Raw genomic sequence first — 14712 nt, 5'->3', positions numbered from 1 at the left:
ATGAGACAGATGATCAATGGAAAAATCGATCTCCATCTACTGCCTGAGCTACTATTGATGAAATCTGATCAAAAACGACCAATCGGAGCCAGGAGGCGGGTCTTAGCGCTGTCAATAAATCTCATGTAGCTGCTAAATGGTGGAGAAACAATTTACCGGGAAACCGTTCATTGGTGGATATTCTAAGTAGCCTGACCATTCACAACAGAATCTGGAGGGGGGATGAGCAGCGCCACAGGAGATTGTGATTGACAACACTAAGGCCTGCTTCCTGCCTCTGATTGGTTGTTTCTAGTTAGCACTGGGAGAAGGCAAAGGATCTCTATTTTTTTCACAGATTATCTGTCTCATACCATACCTTCACCACATAGCAACAGCTTAAAAAACAAAATAAAAAAAATGCTCAGTAATTAAATTAAAAAGATTGCTGTTGTTAATGTATAATTTTAAGATATAAATCAAATATGTGACGTTATTCCAGAATTGCCCCTCCTCCCTCCCTGTTAAACAGTGGCACTAATCGCCCTCCATATCTTCCAGGAAATGGTCGCATCCAGAGGATGCGCCGACTCCAGAGGCGTGGATTCCCAGCTCCACTGTCGTCTTAAGGCTACATCTGCTCGTTGCCTTTAACTCCGCCGAACCCCGCGGTGCAGGGAAATGTAGCGCTGGCTCTCTGTTTTGTCGGCGCATTAAAAAAAATGAGCCGTCTAGATGTTTCTAATAATAGCCGCTCTTATTTTTACCCCACCGCCGCCTTATTGCATTATGGATGCCTCTGGAATGGTGTCCCTTCGAGGTAGCGTGGGAATATCTCAGTAGAGAGGCTGCTCCAGCATCCATTCCTGTGTAGCTGTGGGGAGCATCTCGTCTTCCGGAGGCTGGCTGCAGGCTCCTGTGCGAGGGGATGCGTTTCTTCTTTCTCCTCTGCACGCCGGGTTTGACTCTAGAGGAGCGGTAGGCGATGCGGGAGTACAAGGTGGTGGTGCTGGGCAGCGGCGGGGTGGGCAAGTCCGCGCTGACGGTCCAGTTCGTCACCGGGACGTTCATAGAGAAGTACGACCCGACCATTGAAGATTTCTACAGGAAGGAGATCGAGGTGGACTCTTCTCCGTCGGTGCTGGAGATCCTGGACACGGCGGGGACCGAGCAGTTCGCCTCCATGAGGGACCTTTACATCAGAAACGGCCAGGGCTTCATCCTGGTCTACAGTCTGGTGAACCAGCAAAGTTTTCAGGACATCAAGCCCATGAGGGACCAGATCATCAGGGTCAAGAGGTGAGACCCTGTCCGGCTGCATGCATTCCAAATATACGTAAAGTTGATATAAAATATGTGCTTGATAATGGATGAAGGCGAAATGGCTGACTGCCCAGGGCTGCAGGGCCTAGGGGGACGCCACAAGGAGCTTGGGGCAAAAATTCAATTCATTTATTTATATATTTTATTAAATAAAACATCATCAGTTGCACCTTTAATGACGTGTGATATAATGTTTAAACTGTTATACTGTTTAAAATTGTAGATATTTACAACTAGTCAGATGTCAACTGGATTGTTCGTAAATGAAATAATCCAGTGATGGATTTATAAAGTTTGTATTCTGGAAAACAAAAAGGTAGCATTTTTCTTGGCACCCTTTTGAAGTGAGACGTGTGAAAACGTTCTGTTTAAGTCAATCAATGTGAGATCAGTGCTGTTTTTAGTAAGTTGTGTCGTGAAAAGTGGGTGTGTCTTTTTTGGTTGTGTGTGAGGCAGCGCAAGCTGTTTATACAAAAACACTACCACTGATGTGTGTAGGGGAAGTATTACAATTGGTTTTATGTGCTTTAAATGCACCAGCTAAGAAAAATCACAACATCAGAAAATACTAATAACCCTTTTGTTCCCGAATAAAACCAAGACCCATCCTTTCATCTTCCCTCTCTTCTTCCTCGCCCGAGTCGTCTGTGGAAAAACTTCAACTGGTTTCCGCCATAATAGCCCAGCTGCAGCTCACCTGTCTCACAACAACCATCCAAAGTGTCCCAGATTCTTCTCCGGCGTCTCTCACACTTGATTTAACTCCGAACAGCTTTGATCGGCTCGGACAATGACTCAGTCTGTCCACTGAGGTCATCTCTAAGAAAAAAAAGAAAATCCGCAATCCATTCCTTTTTCAGCAGTGATCTAGTTGTAAATTCTTGGCCCTGAGCCTCTTTTAATTTATGGCTCCTCTCTCAAAATGTGTTGAACAGATGATTTCGATTTTTGGGGGGGTTTGATATTGACGTCAAGACCCAACGCCGTTGGAATTTGACTAAAAATGTTATGGCGTAACGTTCCCGTTTCCAGAGGTTCAGCTCAGCTCTTGGAGTGAACCGGATGACCTGAGTGGAAGCAGGATGACGATGCACAGCAGAGGCGAATGCATGAGGGAACTCCACAGACATGAATAATATAACGATGGAGCACAGCAGCCTCCAGTCAGCTGCCACCCCTAAACAAGAGCCACCAGGTTTCTACCTGAGTTTCACTCTGCTGCAGAATCTGGGATAAGGAAAAGGCCTCAGGCGTAATCAGACTTGGGGAAAACATTTTCACATCTAAACACAACTACACCAATTAATCACGATTAATCGAGTCATTGAAATAATTGTCAACTAATTTAGTAATCGATTAATTGTTAACTAGTGTATAGACTCAAAAAAGGCCACTAGATGACAGGACAATATATTCAGAGCAGTAATTAAACCGAAACTGTACAATATATAAACATATTTTGCAATTAAGATTTAAAAAAGTCTCAAGTGGAGGTTTTAGCTTCACCTGGTTCAAATTCTGTAAAATAAAAAGAAAAAAGAAAGAAAAAAACTCTAAGCACCTTTTGCAATCCAATTATTAACATTTTCATCCAAATAGATTGTCGACAGATTCATTTTATGTTGATGTTGGGTGAAGCAGAAATGCCTGAGTTTTTCACATGTTGATGTTAGAAACTTTTTTTTTTGTTTGTTTGTTTTTAGCTGCACATGCATCCTTTGCCGAAAATGATCAAGCATTCACTAAAAGATGGCTAAATTATCTGAATGTTTATGTTCTCGTTTAGAAAAGGTAATGGAAATATTTGTGTATTTGCATATTTGAATGTATTTCTAATATTATATAAAATAAGCTTCAGTAGTTAAATGAAAAATCAGCAGAAATGACCATTTTTTTTATCCGATTAATCTTCAGAATAATAGAATAGTCGATTACTGAAATTTTAGCTAAAGTCCTAATATATATGTATTTCGATCCAGGTCTGACTTTTGGGGATTTTATTGGTAAAAACTTCACAATTATTCGCAGTAAAGACAGTTATTTTTGTGTCTACAGCAATTCAAGGCACATGATGAATCGTTCCACCGTCTCATCTGTGTTTTATGATCGCCACATGCACAACTACGTTCACACAACAATGTTAGCTCCTGGTCTCCATTAGCTATCTCTCCTCCCTCCAAACTTGTTGCTGAGCCAGCAGCAGTAACAAACACCACACAGAGATGTGTGCCCACTCACTAGAACTTAATGGGATTGTTTTGCGTGAAAGCCAAGAAGACATCAGGCCTCCATTAGGGAGCCACATGAACGAGAAAGCATATGCAGAGGGAAACGTGGGCAAGAAAAGGTAGGAACCTGCAGACTCCTGCGGTGCACAAGCACAGCATCCGATCTAAAGGCTTTATGGAAGACGTTTTGTGTGAAAACAACAACCGGGTGTGGCCTTCCCAGCAAGCCGATCGCCTCCTTGGCATGTCGAGGTTTTACTGTCCCTCACCCCACGAGGAGAGAGCATGTTCAAAGCACTAGAGCCGCGTTTTCACGCTGCACTGATGCTGTGTCTAATAGCAGGAGGTGAGCGTCACGCTATGCTGAGTGGAAATAGGGTGGAGAAGCTAAAACTGTGATCCCGGAGGGCACTTTGGTGTAGGTACGAAGCAATTTTCTTGACCAGAGGCTTTTAGTGTTTGCAATCAGGGCAGATTGGGTTGTTTAAGCAGCCGCCTCTTAGCCACTCATTGGATTTAATGTATTTACTGCAGCATGTTTGCTGAAGTCTTTTAACCCAGCTCGTCATTTCACACGTCTTTGGAAGCTGATGGTACTCTTTGTGTTGTTCTAATCCAGAATAGGAAAAAAAAAAACAAGGACCCAAAATGCCTTTGGCGGTCTAACGCTTGTGACTAAATAACAAAAACAAAGCCCCCTCCTTGTTAATTATATTGCAACCTCTTCGACTTATCTTGTAACCCCTCAGGGCTACAAACATGCTTTGATGTCTATCTCCAATTTCCTACATTTAGATGACAATCACCACTAGTCGCCACTAGGGAGCTGGAAACCAGAGACTGTACTCCCAAATGCCAAATGAGAGGAAACGGTGAGCGTCCATGGCGCCTGGGACTCCTTGGTTGGAGAAAGTGGTGTACAGTTTAGGTAGATCCAATGTATAAGTGAATTTTTAATCACTTTAAAAGCAATATTATAAAGGTCAGTTCAAAGAAAATCATTTGACATTGGTTAGGGTGTGAGAAAGGGGATATTCGTGGGTCTCTGGATTCAGAGGAAGAAAATGAATTTTTTAAGGGTTTTTTTCAGTCAGCATGAGGAATTTGAAAACCATATTGTGCCTAAGAGTATTCTGAGTGACTCAAACAATTGGTGAGTCGGTAATGCAACCTAATGGATGCATTCTCTAAAGAGAAGGAAGTAAAATAGTGAACTACCATAGCTGGAAAATGTCATAAATATTTAAGTTTGGCATATCTGCACATTTATTTTTGAAAGAATATTACCTTTACATAAGGTTAATTGCCAACATACGCCTCTGGCACTATCACAGGCTTAATTTAATATCCAGCTAAACTAGACTGACTCGGGTCAAAAAATATGTAGCATGAGTCCTGAATATTGTTAGTGCCATGTATGCTACACATGTGCCCTGATAAATCCTTACTCACCTCAGAATGCTGAATGCTTGAATTGGCTCCAACTGGCTGCAGCCTGACCTATTTTCTGATTGTTGTTAGGGCATTTAGTGGTGTTTTTAATCGATTGATTCTGTTCGAATCAATCGATTCTGTTCGATTGAGGACCAAAATTGCAACATTTGTTACATTTTCAGCAGGTGCAGTCTGTTCCCTCACTCGCCTGTGGTGGCGCTGCACCAAAAACTACTGAAGGAAACGACACTTAATCTTCTGAAGAAGACTGAGCGAAATTTTGTTCTTCATGAAATGTAAACAAAAATAATTTTAGTGGTTGTAGGACCACGAGATGTTTCCCCGGCCAGCACTAGACACGTGCTTGTTTTGGTTATATTTACCCAGAATGCCTTGCGCTACAGTCTGCTTCCTGAAAACATAGGATGAGCAGAAAACTGAAAATATCACCTTAATAAAGATCACAGATTACTTTATCAGTTGATCTTGTTTTAGTTTTTTAAATTATTTTTAAATGAGTATTTTAAGGGTTCTCCCAGTTATTCTGTTTAAAGTTTTCCTTCGATTTTATTCTTTCAATATATTTTCTTTATCTGTTTTTCTCCAGAACATTTTGAATGACCTACTGCATGACTGCTGCAATACAGATAAACTTGCTTTGCTCACCAGTTCAAAAAACCCAAACGAACCTTTTAAGCTTCTCTCTGTGAACTCCCGTACAAAGTTTAGTGTCTCTGCTGCTAACGTACAGATGACCCGAATTGACTCGTGAGTCGAAATGCTTCAAAGTAAGTTATCTTGGTTTATTGCAGGAATATTCACAGTCTGATATTTATTCTCCCTGACTTCTCCTTCATGCCTCTCGCGCGCTGCAGCATGGGTGCTACAGAAGCTTTGTTCTCCGGCAGTAACACCCTTTGGGAGTTGACGCAGAGTTTGGTGCTACAGAGGCTGCGATTGTTTCGGATACAAGGCGGCGTTGTTGCACACCATAACTCCGCCGACAATGAATTAAGAACAGATGCGGAGAGAATGGAGATGGCTGCGGGGCCTCCTGTCAAAGATGCCTGACTGTTTATTTTCTGTTTGCGTGTGTTTTCGCCTCCCCCCTTCTGTGGGGGCTTGTGAAAATGAGTTAGTGAAGTCACTGCAGATATTTAGCACAGCAGGTAGCCCAATAAATGTGATGCAGCCAGGGGGGGATAAATGGAAAAACTCGAGCCAACATATATATATATATTTTTAGTTATAAAGATGCATTTGGTGTGTGTCGGAGCGTTGCATGTTTGTATTTTCCCATCTAGCAGCTGAAATAACACCCTGCAGAGTACATGGCAGTAAGATGTTTTTTTGTGTAGCTTGTTAAAGTTGTTTCACATTCCTGGCACTTGGTGAGGATGCAGCTTCTTAAAAACCCAAGACTGTTCTGAATCTGAGCTACAGACGATGAGGGCTGCAGGAACCTAAGCTGAAAACATTTAGTATTGTTCTGAAAACGGTTTATCACAACAGACATCTGATTCTGTAGCTCACCTCCTGCTGTCTGTTTGTCTTTTAATCTAATTAGCTTCTCTCTCTCCCATATTCATACCTCCAGGAGTTCCAGCCAAGCATATGCTAATTGAGCTGCATCACTCCCCCGACATATAAATGCCTCTTTTTGGCCACTTGAGGGCAGCAAAAAACTAGACGCTGTCAATTTCAGTTTTGCTTCCAAGCTATTTTAAATTGGTGTCTTTTTTTTTTTTTTAGCTTTTATGTAATAAAAATATTATTTGACTTAATTTGTTTAGTAGAGAATATAGGAAAAATAGATTCACACTGGTAGTGAAATCTTTTCTGTCCTACCATTACAAACATAAACATGTTTCTTTACCATTTCTTTATCAAATGGTAAAGAAACTTCAGCTGGAACTGTGCATTCATTATTAGAATGGTTTTGTGTTTACTTCCTGGTTTATTGTTGTATTTTGTTCTTTGCGCACACGGACTTCGTTTTCTTAGATTGGCGTTGCTCTTTTCTCTTCTCTTTGACTTTGAGTTCAGCTCGCTTGCGTTAATTAATCCATGTGAAGAGTTCATCTGGTTCCTTTTGTCATTTTCTCTAAACTCAACGGATCGTATTCGAAATAAGCATCTGCTCTCCAAATCTCCTCTTCCGTTTTCGTTTCAGATGCTCATATCTTAGTGCTCAGCTGTGCTCCGGATCGACATGTTGGCCGGCGTAATTTTGGAAACCGTGATGGACTCCGGTGCTTAATCCTGAGAACCGACTGATGTATTATTCAATAATACACGACGTGGAGCAGTAGAGCGTCGATCCCTGCGGTACGGGGCTTCTTCATGCTGAATTAGGCAGCTTCGCATCATCTGGTGAGGAAGAAGCAGGAGCTAGGATGCTACAACAAACAATCCCAATACAACCCCCTCCTACTTTGCCCCCCTGCCGCCCCGCCTGGATCAGGAGAAACCGGCTCTCCCTGTGTCTTTGTAGTTATATATAGAGTTTCTCCTGCAAGCCTGTCAAATTGCATTTGTCTGAACGTTGCTCTCTATGTTCATACCTCAAGCCCTCTAGACTTGGGCTTTCCAAGCAAACAGGCCGACGCGAGATGCTTGCCCTGCTGAGGTCAGCTGCTGCCTCTGTGTGCGAGTGTGTGTGTGTGTGTGTGTGTGTGTGTGTGTGTGTGTGTGTGTGTGTGTTTGTGTGTGTGCTGGACAGCGGGGGTAAATGTCAAGCTCCAGGGAAGTCTTCAGAGTTCAAGCCTCGACTGATGCACTTTTTCCAGCTGGTTGCTGTTTTTTCACGGGGAATTCTCGGTCGGCGTCTCCTGCAGCTTTAACATTTGTGGGACTGCCGCCGCCACCGCCTTGTGTGTCCTACAAACTCATTTCCTCCGGCTCGCCGCCCCTTGTTTGGGCCAGTGAGATGTTTGCCAGCTCTTTTCCACACCTCAGCTCTTTTTCCCAGCAGAGCGCCGTGGCAACAGGCCACCAATTTGTAGATAAGAGCCGAATTTCTCAATAGCGCCAGCGGATCAATAAGCCAGGCTTGAAAGCACTTAGAAGTGATTGATGGTGGAAGCTATTAGCTGGGGTGTGCCATTGCCTGTTGTGAGAAAATATACCTACTGTAATTGACATTCTGCTGTTATTTGAGAAGAGAAACATTGCAGGGTGTGTGCTTGAAATACAATTTATGAATAGAATTTATTGTAGTGTATTAAACAAGTATATTAGTATAAAGTGTCTGAGACCCTCTGGAGATGTGAAAATCTCCAGAATTTATTCAAATCATAATTTCACCATAATTTTTGAGCCTCCTCAGTTTTGAAACACATCAGTTGAATTTATTGAAGAAATTAAACTGAATTTATGAGCCTGACGAAGACGGAAAATTACCTAGAAGATCCAACTTTAGGATTGAGCTTGAAGTTTTTTCTTTCCTTCCTTATTTTCTTCCTTCCTGCTATACTTTTTCTTTTGTTTCCTCCTTTTCTTCCTTCCTTGCCTGTGACCATCTTTTCTTTCTTGTATCCTTACATCCTTAGATAATTTTCTTCCTTCCCTCTCTCCTTTCTTTCTTCCCACTGTTTATCCTACCTCTCTTCTGACCTTGTGTCCTTCTCTCCTTCACTCATTTGTCTCTTGTTTTTATTTCTTCCTTGTTTCCTTCCTTCCTGTTCCAGTTTTTTTGCCGATACCGAATCAAAGTCAAATTCTTAAGGTTCCTTACATGATTTAAAGATGCAGCTAACATCTTGGTGCAAAATCGGGATGACGGTGATACCTTCAGCTGGATGACTTTATGCTAAAGTACGGGGGCGGAGGTGTAATGATGTGTAATGATAGTTAAACTCTAGTTGATTGATAACTTCCAAACATTACATTAAAGAAAAAAAAAGACAAAAACCGACTTGATTTAAAATTTTTCTACCAGACTCCAACCAACGACGTTTGGAGACAAACAAAACCGCAGAACCAGATCTTCATATTCTGTTACGTCTCCTCCCTCCTCCTGTAAAACGAACTGTTAATGTACATCATATGTGCACGGAACGGAAAATGGTTTCTTCGAAAGCTAATGTTCATGTCACCCCATTTTAGAGCAACACATTATCTTTACTCAATTATTCAGCAACTTATTCCATTACTCTGTTCAGCTTGTATTGATGGCTGAGAGAGATCGTCAGCCACTGAAGCTTTTTGATCCTCTGAAACTTTCCCGGTGCTGTTTGGAGAGGTTTTTTTTTTGTGTGATTTTAAACAGGAAGTGGACGGATGTTATGTAATACATGCAGAAATAAATAAAGCAGCAGTGTTTTCCACCCAAAACAGCTGTTATTTATCCTGACAGATATTAATTTGCAGCCTCCTACTGTTATCAGACAGCAGGGGAGCCGACTGGGGGAATGAAGCTGCATGGAGCTCCGGTGTTCATTATTCAACAGTCTTGTTGTTTCAGCATCGTGCAGAAGCAGCATGTAGGCCAGCGAAGCTGCAGATATGTAAAACTATATTGACATATGTAGATTATCCATCTCACTCAGACTAATAATTTATGAAAATTAAGCCTGAAGGATGAATCGATTCCAATTATCTACTCTAGGAAAGATTTAATCACACATTTAGCTAATTAAAGAGATTGAAGGTATTACTTATTTAATAAGGAAAAATATTTAAGCATAATCAAAGCTTTTGTGACTACAATAAAAAAGAGTTACAAATTCACCTTTGTATGTTGCAAAAAAAGGAAGGGTTTGGAATGGCCTACTCAAAGTCTGGACTTAAATCTTGCTGTGATGCTGTGACATGATCTTAAATAAACTATTAAGGATTGAAGATCTTCCAACGGGGGTGAATTAAAACAATTCTGCAGAGAAGAGTGGGTCAGAAATTCCATCGGAATGCTGTCAAAAACTCTATTGTTGTATTCAAATTTCTTTACACGACTTAAACATGTAAGTCTGACGAGAAGCGTTCTGTAATTCGTCAGCCAAAAACAGAAGAAATCTGCCAAAAATGGAAGAGTTCTGTAATTTCACAAAACTCAGCCACAGCTTTGTAAAGCCTCTTCTTCCCAGCTTCTTCACAAAATGTCACAAAGTAAAACGAGTCGCCGCCTTTTGTCTCCTCTGCAGGTACCAGCAGGTGCCAGTGGTGCTGGTGGGTAACAAGGTGGACCTGGAGGACGAGAGGGAGGTGTCCCCCAGCGAGGGCCAGGCGCTGGCCGAGGACTGGGGCTGCCCCTTCATGGAGACGTCGGCCAAAAGCAAGACGATGGTGGACGAGCTGTTCGCCGAGATCGTCAGGCAGATGGACTTCTGCCCTCTGCCCGACCGGAGGGAGACCTGCTGCCCTGCCTGTAGCATTCAGTAGCAGCCTGAAGGAGGGGGTAGTGGACGGGGGAGGGCTAGAGTAGTCATTAGCGTGCAAATGTATTCATGTTAGATGGTTTTAAAATGGAGAGCTGGAGGAAATATCCGATATTTCTACAAGTTTCAGCCTTCGCTCTTGGAAAAGCTTCGTGGGACAATGTAGGAAAATGCTCTCTGAAGCAGTTCAGGGTGAGTTCGATTCAAGTATTCATTGCCTCTCAGATGAAAACTGGATTTCCACTTGAACAACTAAGCAGCACTCAACCTCCAGCGTCTCCATAAGCGTCTGGTTGATTCATTTGGAGTGAAATTCTGGGGTTTCCCTAAAGCACCGCGGTGCCAAAGCCATCAACAAAGAGGATTGTAGCGCTAAATGCTAATTTGGGAAAGCAGCCATAGGTTAAAGCAGTTATGGCAGTGTGCTCAGTGGTTTCTACTGACCTCTCTTCCTCCTTTTATGTTTGTCTTTTTTTTTTTTGCACTTTCAGGACATATCAGGCAGTACAAGACCTTTCACCAATTTAAAAGATAAGTAACACCACTGTGATGAGTTCATTTCACAGCCGGACCCGCCTAACCTAACCAAGAATGAATGAAAAGATGCAAGAATGTCTTTTAAAAAGAGAACCGCACCTTTTGGGGGAAGCTCGTGCAGAAGATCCTAAATGCTGACCTACTGTGGATGACGTGTGCATGAAGCTGTGCTGTCACACTGACACTGAGTACAATCAGTCTCGTCCAAAGAGGCAGTATCAGTCAGTCAAACGTGTCGTTGAAACCTTTGGGTACTCGTCTTTTCACACTATAATGATGCAGATGTTATGATATGCGTATAAGGGAAGCAGAAGTGTCGCGTGTAGCTCGTCTGTCTAGGTCACATCAGATATGTTAGTGGTTTGATGTCAGAAACACTTATTTTCAACAAAAATAAAACTTTATGCACAAGTGTCTCACGTGTTTCATTGCTGAAGGATTGTTTTATGTAATCACTTGGGAGGTAAGAAGGTTTTCTGTTGCCCTATTGGTCTGAAACAAGATATTTTTTTATGTTTTGGGGTTGCTTTATTACGTCTCTCCTTCTCCGTCTGCCATTAATCCAACACCTACTGCTGATTCTGGCTGTAAAACCTCCAGTTAAACTTTATGGAATACATCTGCATCCCTTTAGAGACTATTACAGGGTTCCATGTCAAAACAGGGCAACATCCAATCAGATGAGGGTGTCTTATAAATAAAACTGAGACTCAACAGAAAGAATGACGGTGATCAATAAAAGCAAATGTACAGAATTAAAGATAAATTGGGGTGTGCTGTGGTGGCGCAGGGGTTAAGCACAACCCACATATGGAGGCCTTAGTCTTCGACGTGGCTGTCACAGGTTTGATTCCCGGCCTTGGCGACCTTTGCTGCATGTTTTCCCCCTTCTCTCATTACCCACTTTCCTGTCAATTAACTATCAAATAAAGGGCACCAGAGCCAAAAAACTCTTTAAAAAAAAGAATTAGATAAATTAATGTTGTGAACGTTCAGAAAAAGTGTGAAAACAGAAATATCGATATTCATATGTTTATGCAAATTCAATTCATTCTAAAAATTGCATTTAACGTAGATATTTTGCACTTTTTTATGTCTCATTGTTAAAAACTATAACTCCACACTAAAACTGAAACATTACTTACTACTGGTCTTTAATTATCTCTTCAACTCATATGCTTTGTCATTTTATTAATCATTTATTAAGACGTTATTGTTTTGGCACCAACAGTGACACCTGGTGTCAGTGAGTAGAATTGCAGTTTAGTTCCTCTTTCACACGGAACGTTCAGTTTCCGTTACACAGCGGACATTAATAAGTGGTGCACACGACTTATGCATGGCGTCCTTCAACTATAAGTGCTTCTCTAGCTAGAAATTTCTTTTTTTTTTCCTTTACTGTTCTACAGTATGTATTTTAGCTGTTTTCTCTATTAATTATTAAAACTCGGAACAATGGCGACAAGGACCGCATGCCAAGTTTTCAGGAGACGTAAGTAGCTGTTAGCATGATAGCATGTTGGACACTAGCTTTAAAGGTTTGATAATGATAATTAGTAAATATGAAATAATTATTGAAATCTTTACTTAATATAGAACACAGAAACCACTGTTGACAAACAGTGCTTTCTTTAGTGCAGTATTTCTTATGAAATAATAAGATGTTATCTCATTAAAGTCGTCAGTTCTGTGGAGGACAAATTTCGGAATAAATTTAGAAATAGAAAAGGCATAATGAAGTAATTAATATGCTAAATATTGCATCCAAAAAATTAACAATAAGAATTATCCCAACTTACTGGATTATACAGTACGACAAAATCAAAATTGATCATTTTCAACAGTATTAATTTATCACGATTATTTAATTTTCTCATTGTTTTAATAAGTAGGTTCCTTTATTTCATTTTTTGTCTTTCAATTTCTGTACTTATTTTTATACAATTTTTTATTTACTGTCAATTTATTTATTTATTTTGCCTTTTTTATAAAACATGCACAAATATTTTTAAATGTTTTGCATATAAATATTGAAGAATACTTAATTTACAATGTAGGTATTCTAGAGTTGATTGTGAAGACATTAAAGAGGTGAAGGGACAATGATTCCAAACATGGCAGCAAATCTACAATAAAACAGCTTCAGGAGGAAATAAAAACCTCCTGAAGTGTTACAACAGCCTAGTTAAAGTCCAGATTAAAAAAAAAAACTATATTTCATATATTTAATTGAAACTTCCTCTTCTTCCATCTTTCTGTTTAAATCCTCTCCTCCATCTTGTTCCACTCTCAGGGTTTTCATCCGCCTCAGCAGCTCTGCGTCCGTCAACCGCAGAGATACGCAGTCGCCGTAACGCCGTGTTCTCCAGAGAGCAGGAAAGGCAGAGAGCTCTGTACCCGCGCATCGAGAAGATTGAGGTGTCCCTGAGGGGGCCGGGCCTGGACGGCACACTCCTGATCATGAACAAAGGCATGTCCACTCCACTGAGCTGCGCCAGACGTACGTATAGCAGGAGACGCCAGACTCTGAAGCTAAAGGGGAAACGACCTGGGCTTAAACATTTATGCGGTTCCCTCAGATCTGACTGAGTATCATATGAACAACTCGGCTCTGGCGCTTGTGGACGGAGAGTTGTGGCCCCTCCACCAGCCGCTCACCGACTCCTGCACCCTCACTCTGCTCATGTTCAATGACAGCGACCCGACTCTCCTCAACGAGGTAGCATCAAAATCAGCAAAAACTCAATTTTTTCAGGGTTGGAAGTTGGTTTGAGAAAGTTATTAATGTGTCTCTTTGCTTTCAGGCTTACTGGCGTTCCTGCTCCGCCCTCCTTGGACAGGTCCTGGAGACGGCGTTTAAGGATGACTACACCGTGGAGTTGCTCAGCACACCGGAGGTCCCAGGTAAAGGAAGACCCACAGACAACGATCGACACTTTTCATAAGGAGGATATGTAACAAATGGTCATTACTAAACAAGCTGCTTGTTTAAATTCTTTTGCATGAATGTTCATGGAAAGTTTAGTGGAAGGAAAACAATTTGGGGAGGAGAAAAAGGTGCTGCCTTGAGAGAGTTGTAAACGCATAACTCAACAAGCCAGAACAATACTGCAAAAATACAAAATCCTACCAAGTGCTTTGGTCTAGTAGAAATAAGACAAAACTAACTTAGAGTTTGGAATTGTTGACGTAAAACAAGCTCTTATATCTTGCTAAAAAGTTACTTCTAAGTTAGTTTTGTCTTATTACAAGTGTGCTAATATGTTTGTGTTGCAAACTGTTCCAAAAATACATAGTGAGTTTTTGTGTTTTTGCAGTGAACAGTCTCATCGTTTTCATTATATAAAAAAAAAAAAAATAGAAAGACCTTTCTGTATTAAAAATTATTTTTTTATGGGTCAGATTATTCACATTTGGTTCATTTTGTAACTTCCTGCAGTGACTTCAGGGGCGTTCTGCTGTGACGTCGTCCTGGACCCTCAGCTGGACTCCTGGACTCCATCGCCGGTAACCGAGATCAGAACTGAACTGTTTTGAATCAGAAACAAGTTTCCTGTCTGTTTCTGTGAAACTTGGTACCGTTTGAGTTCACATTGTAGAAAAGCAAAGCTTTAGGAGTTTGTGGGTTGTGTTTGCTCGCAGGAGTCTCTGCGCTCTCTGACCCGCGGGGCCCAGCAGCTGATCCATCAGAACCTGGCCTGGGAGCCTCTGGAGGTGGCGCCCTCTGTGGCGCTGGAGGTTTTCTCACATAGCAGGTCCAGACTGACTCGAACATGTCCAACTCGCAACAAAAAAAAAAAAAAAAAAAAGGGGGCTTTTTCCCTTTCTTTTTTTTT

At 41.4% G+C, this 14712-nt stretch overlaps 2 protein-coding genes across 2 annotated transcripts in view; both read left to right on the top strand.

Moving 5' to 3' along the window:
* Nucleotides 1–482: 482 nt before the first annotated feature.
* On the top strand, nucleotides 483–11290 carry LOC106958318 (ras-related protein Rap-2a-like). The gene is made up of 2 exons (XM_015050163.1): nucleotides 483–1278; nucleotides 10106–11290. The coding sequence occupies exons 1-2, from the start codon at nucleotides 965–967 to the stop codon at nucleotides 10341–10343; spliced, it is 552 nt and encodes a 183-aa protein (XP_014905649.1). The 5' UTR covers nucleotides 483–964; the 3' UTR covers nucleotides 10344–11290.
* Nucleotides 11291–12173: 883 nt separating this feature from the next.
* Nucleotides 12174–14712, top strand: part of mrpl39 (mitochondrial ribosomal protein L39) — an 11193-nt gene continuing 8654 nt past the window's right edge. The window contains exons 1-6 of the mRNA XM_015050162.1: nucleotides 12174–12368; nucleotides 13170–13376; nucleotides 13456–13595; nucleotides 13681–13780; nucleotides 14316–14383; nucleotides 14519–14631. Coding sequence (XP_014905648.1) covers nucleotides 12332–12368; nucleotides 13170–13376; nucleotides 13456–13595; nucleotides 13681–13780; nucleotides 14316–14383; nucleotides 14519–14631 — 665 coding nt within the window. The 5' untranslated portion in view covers nucleotides 12174–12331. The remainder of the gene's footprint in view (nucleotides 12369–13169; nucleotides 13377–13455; nucleotides 13596–13680; nucleotides 13781–14315; nucleotides 14384–14518; nucleotides 14632–14712) is intronic.

The sequence above is a fragment of the Poecilia latipinna genome, unplaced genomic scaffold, assembly GCF_001443285.1.
Source record: "Poecilia latipinna isolate Pla-1442-1.1 unplaced genomic scaffold, P_latipinna-1.0 Scaffold978, whole genome shotgun sequence".
Classification (NCBI taxonomy): Eukaryota; Metazoa; Chordata; class Actinopteri; order Cyprinodontiformes; family Poeciliidae; genus Poecilia; species Poecilia latipinna.
The sequence above is the reverse complement of the archived record's forward strand: the minus strand, read 5'-3'. Positions and strand labels throughout refer to the sequence as shown.

Coding starts and splice junctions, on each gene's coding strand:
- LOC106958318 (XM_015050163.1), top strand. CDS start 965: ATGCGGGAGTACAAGGTGGTGGTGCTGGGCAGCGGCGGGGTGGGCAAG. Junction 1,279..10,105: donor CAGATCATCAGGGTCAAGAG/GTGAGACCCTGT, acceptor TCTCCTCTGCAG/GTACCAGCAGGTGCCAGTGG.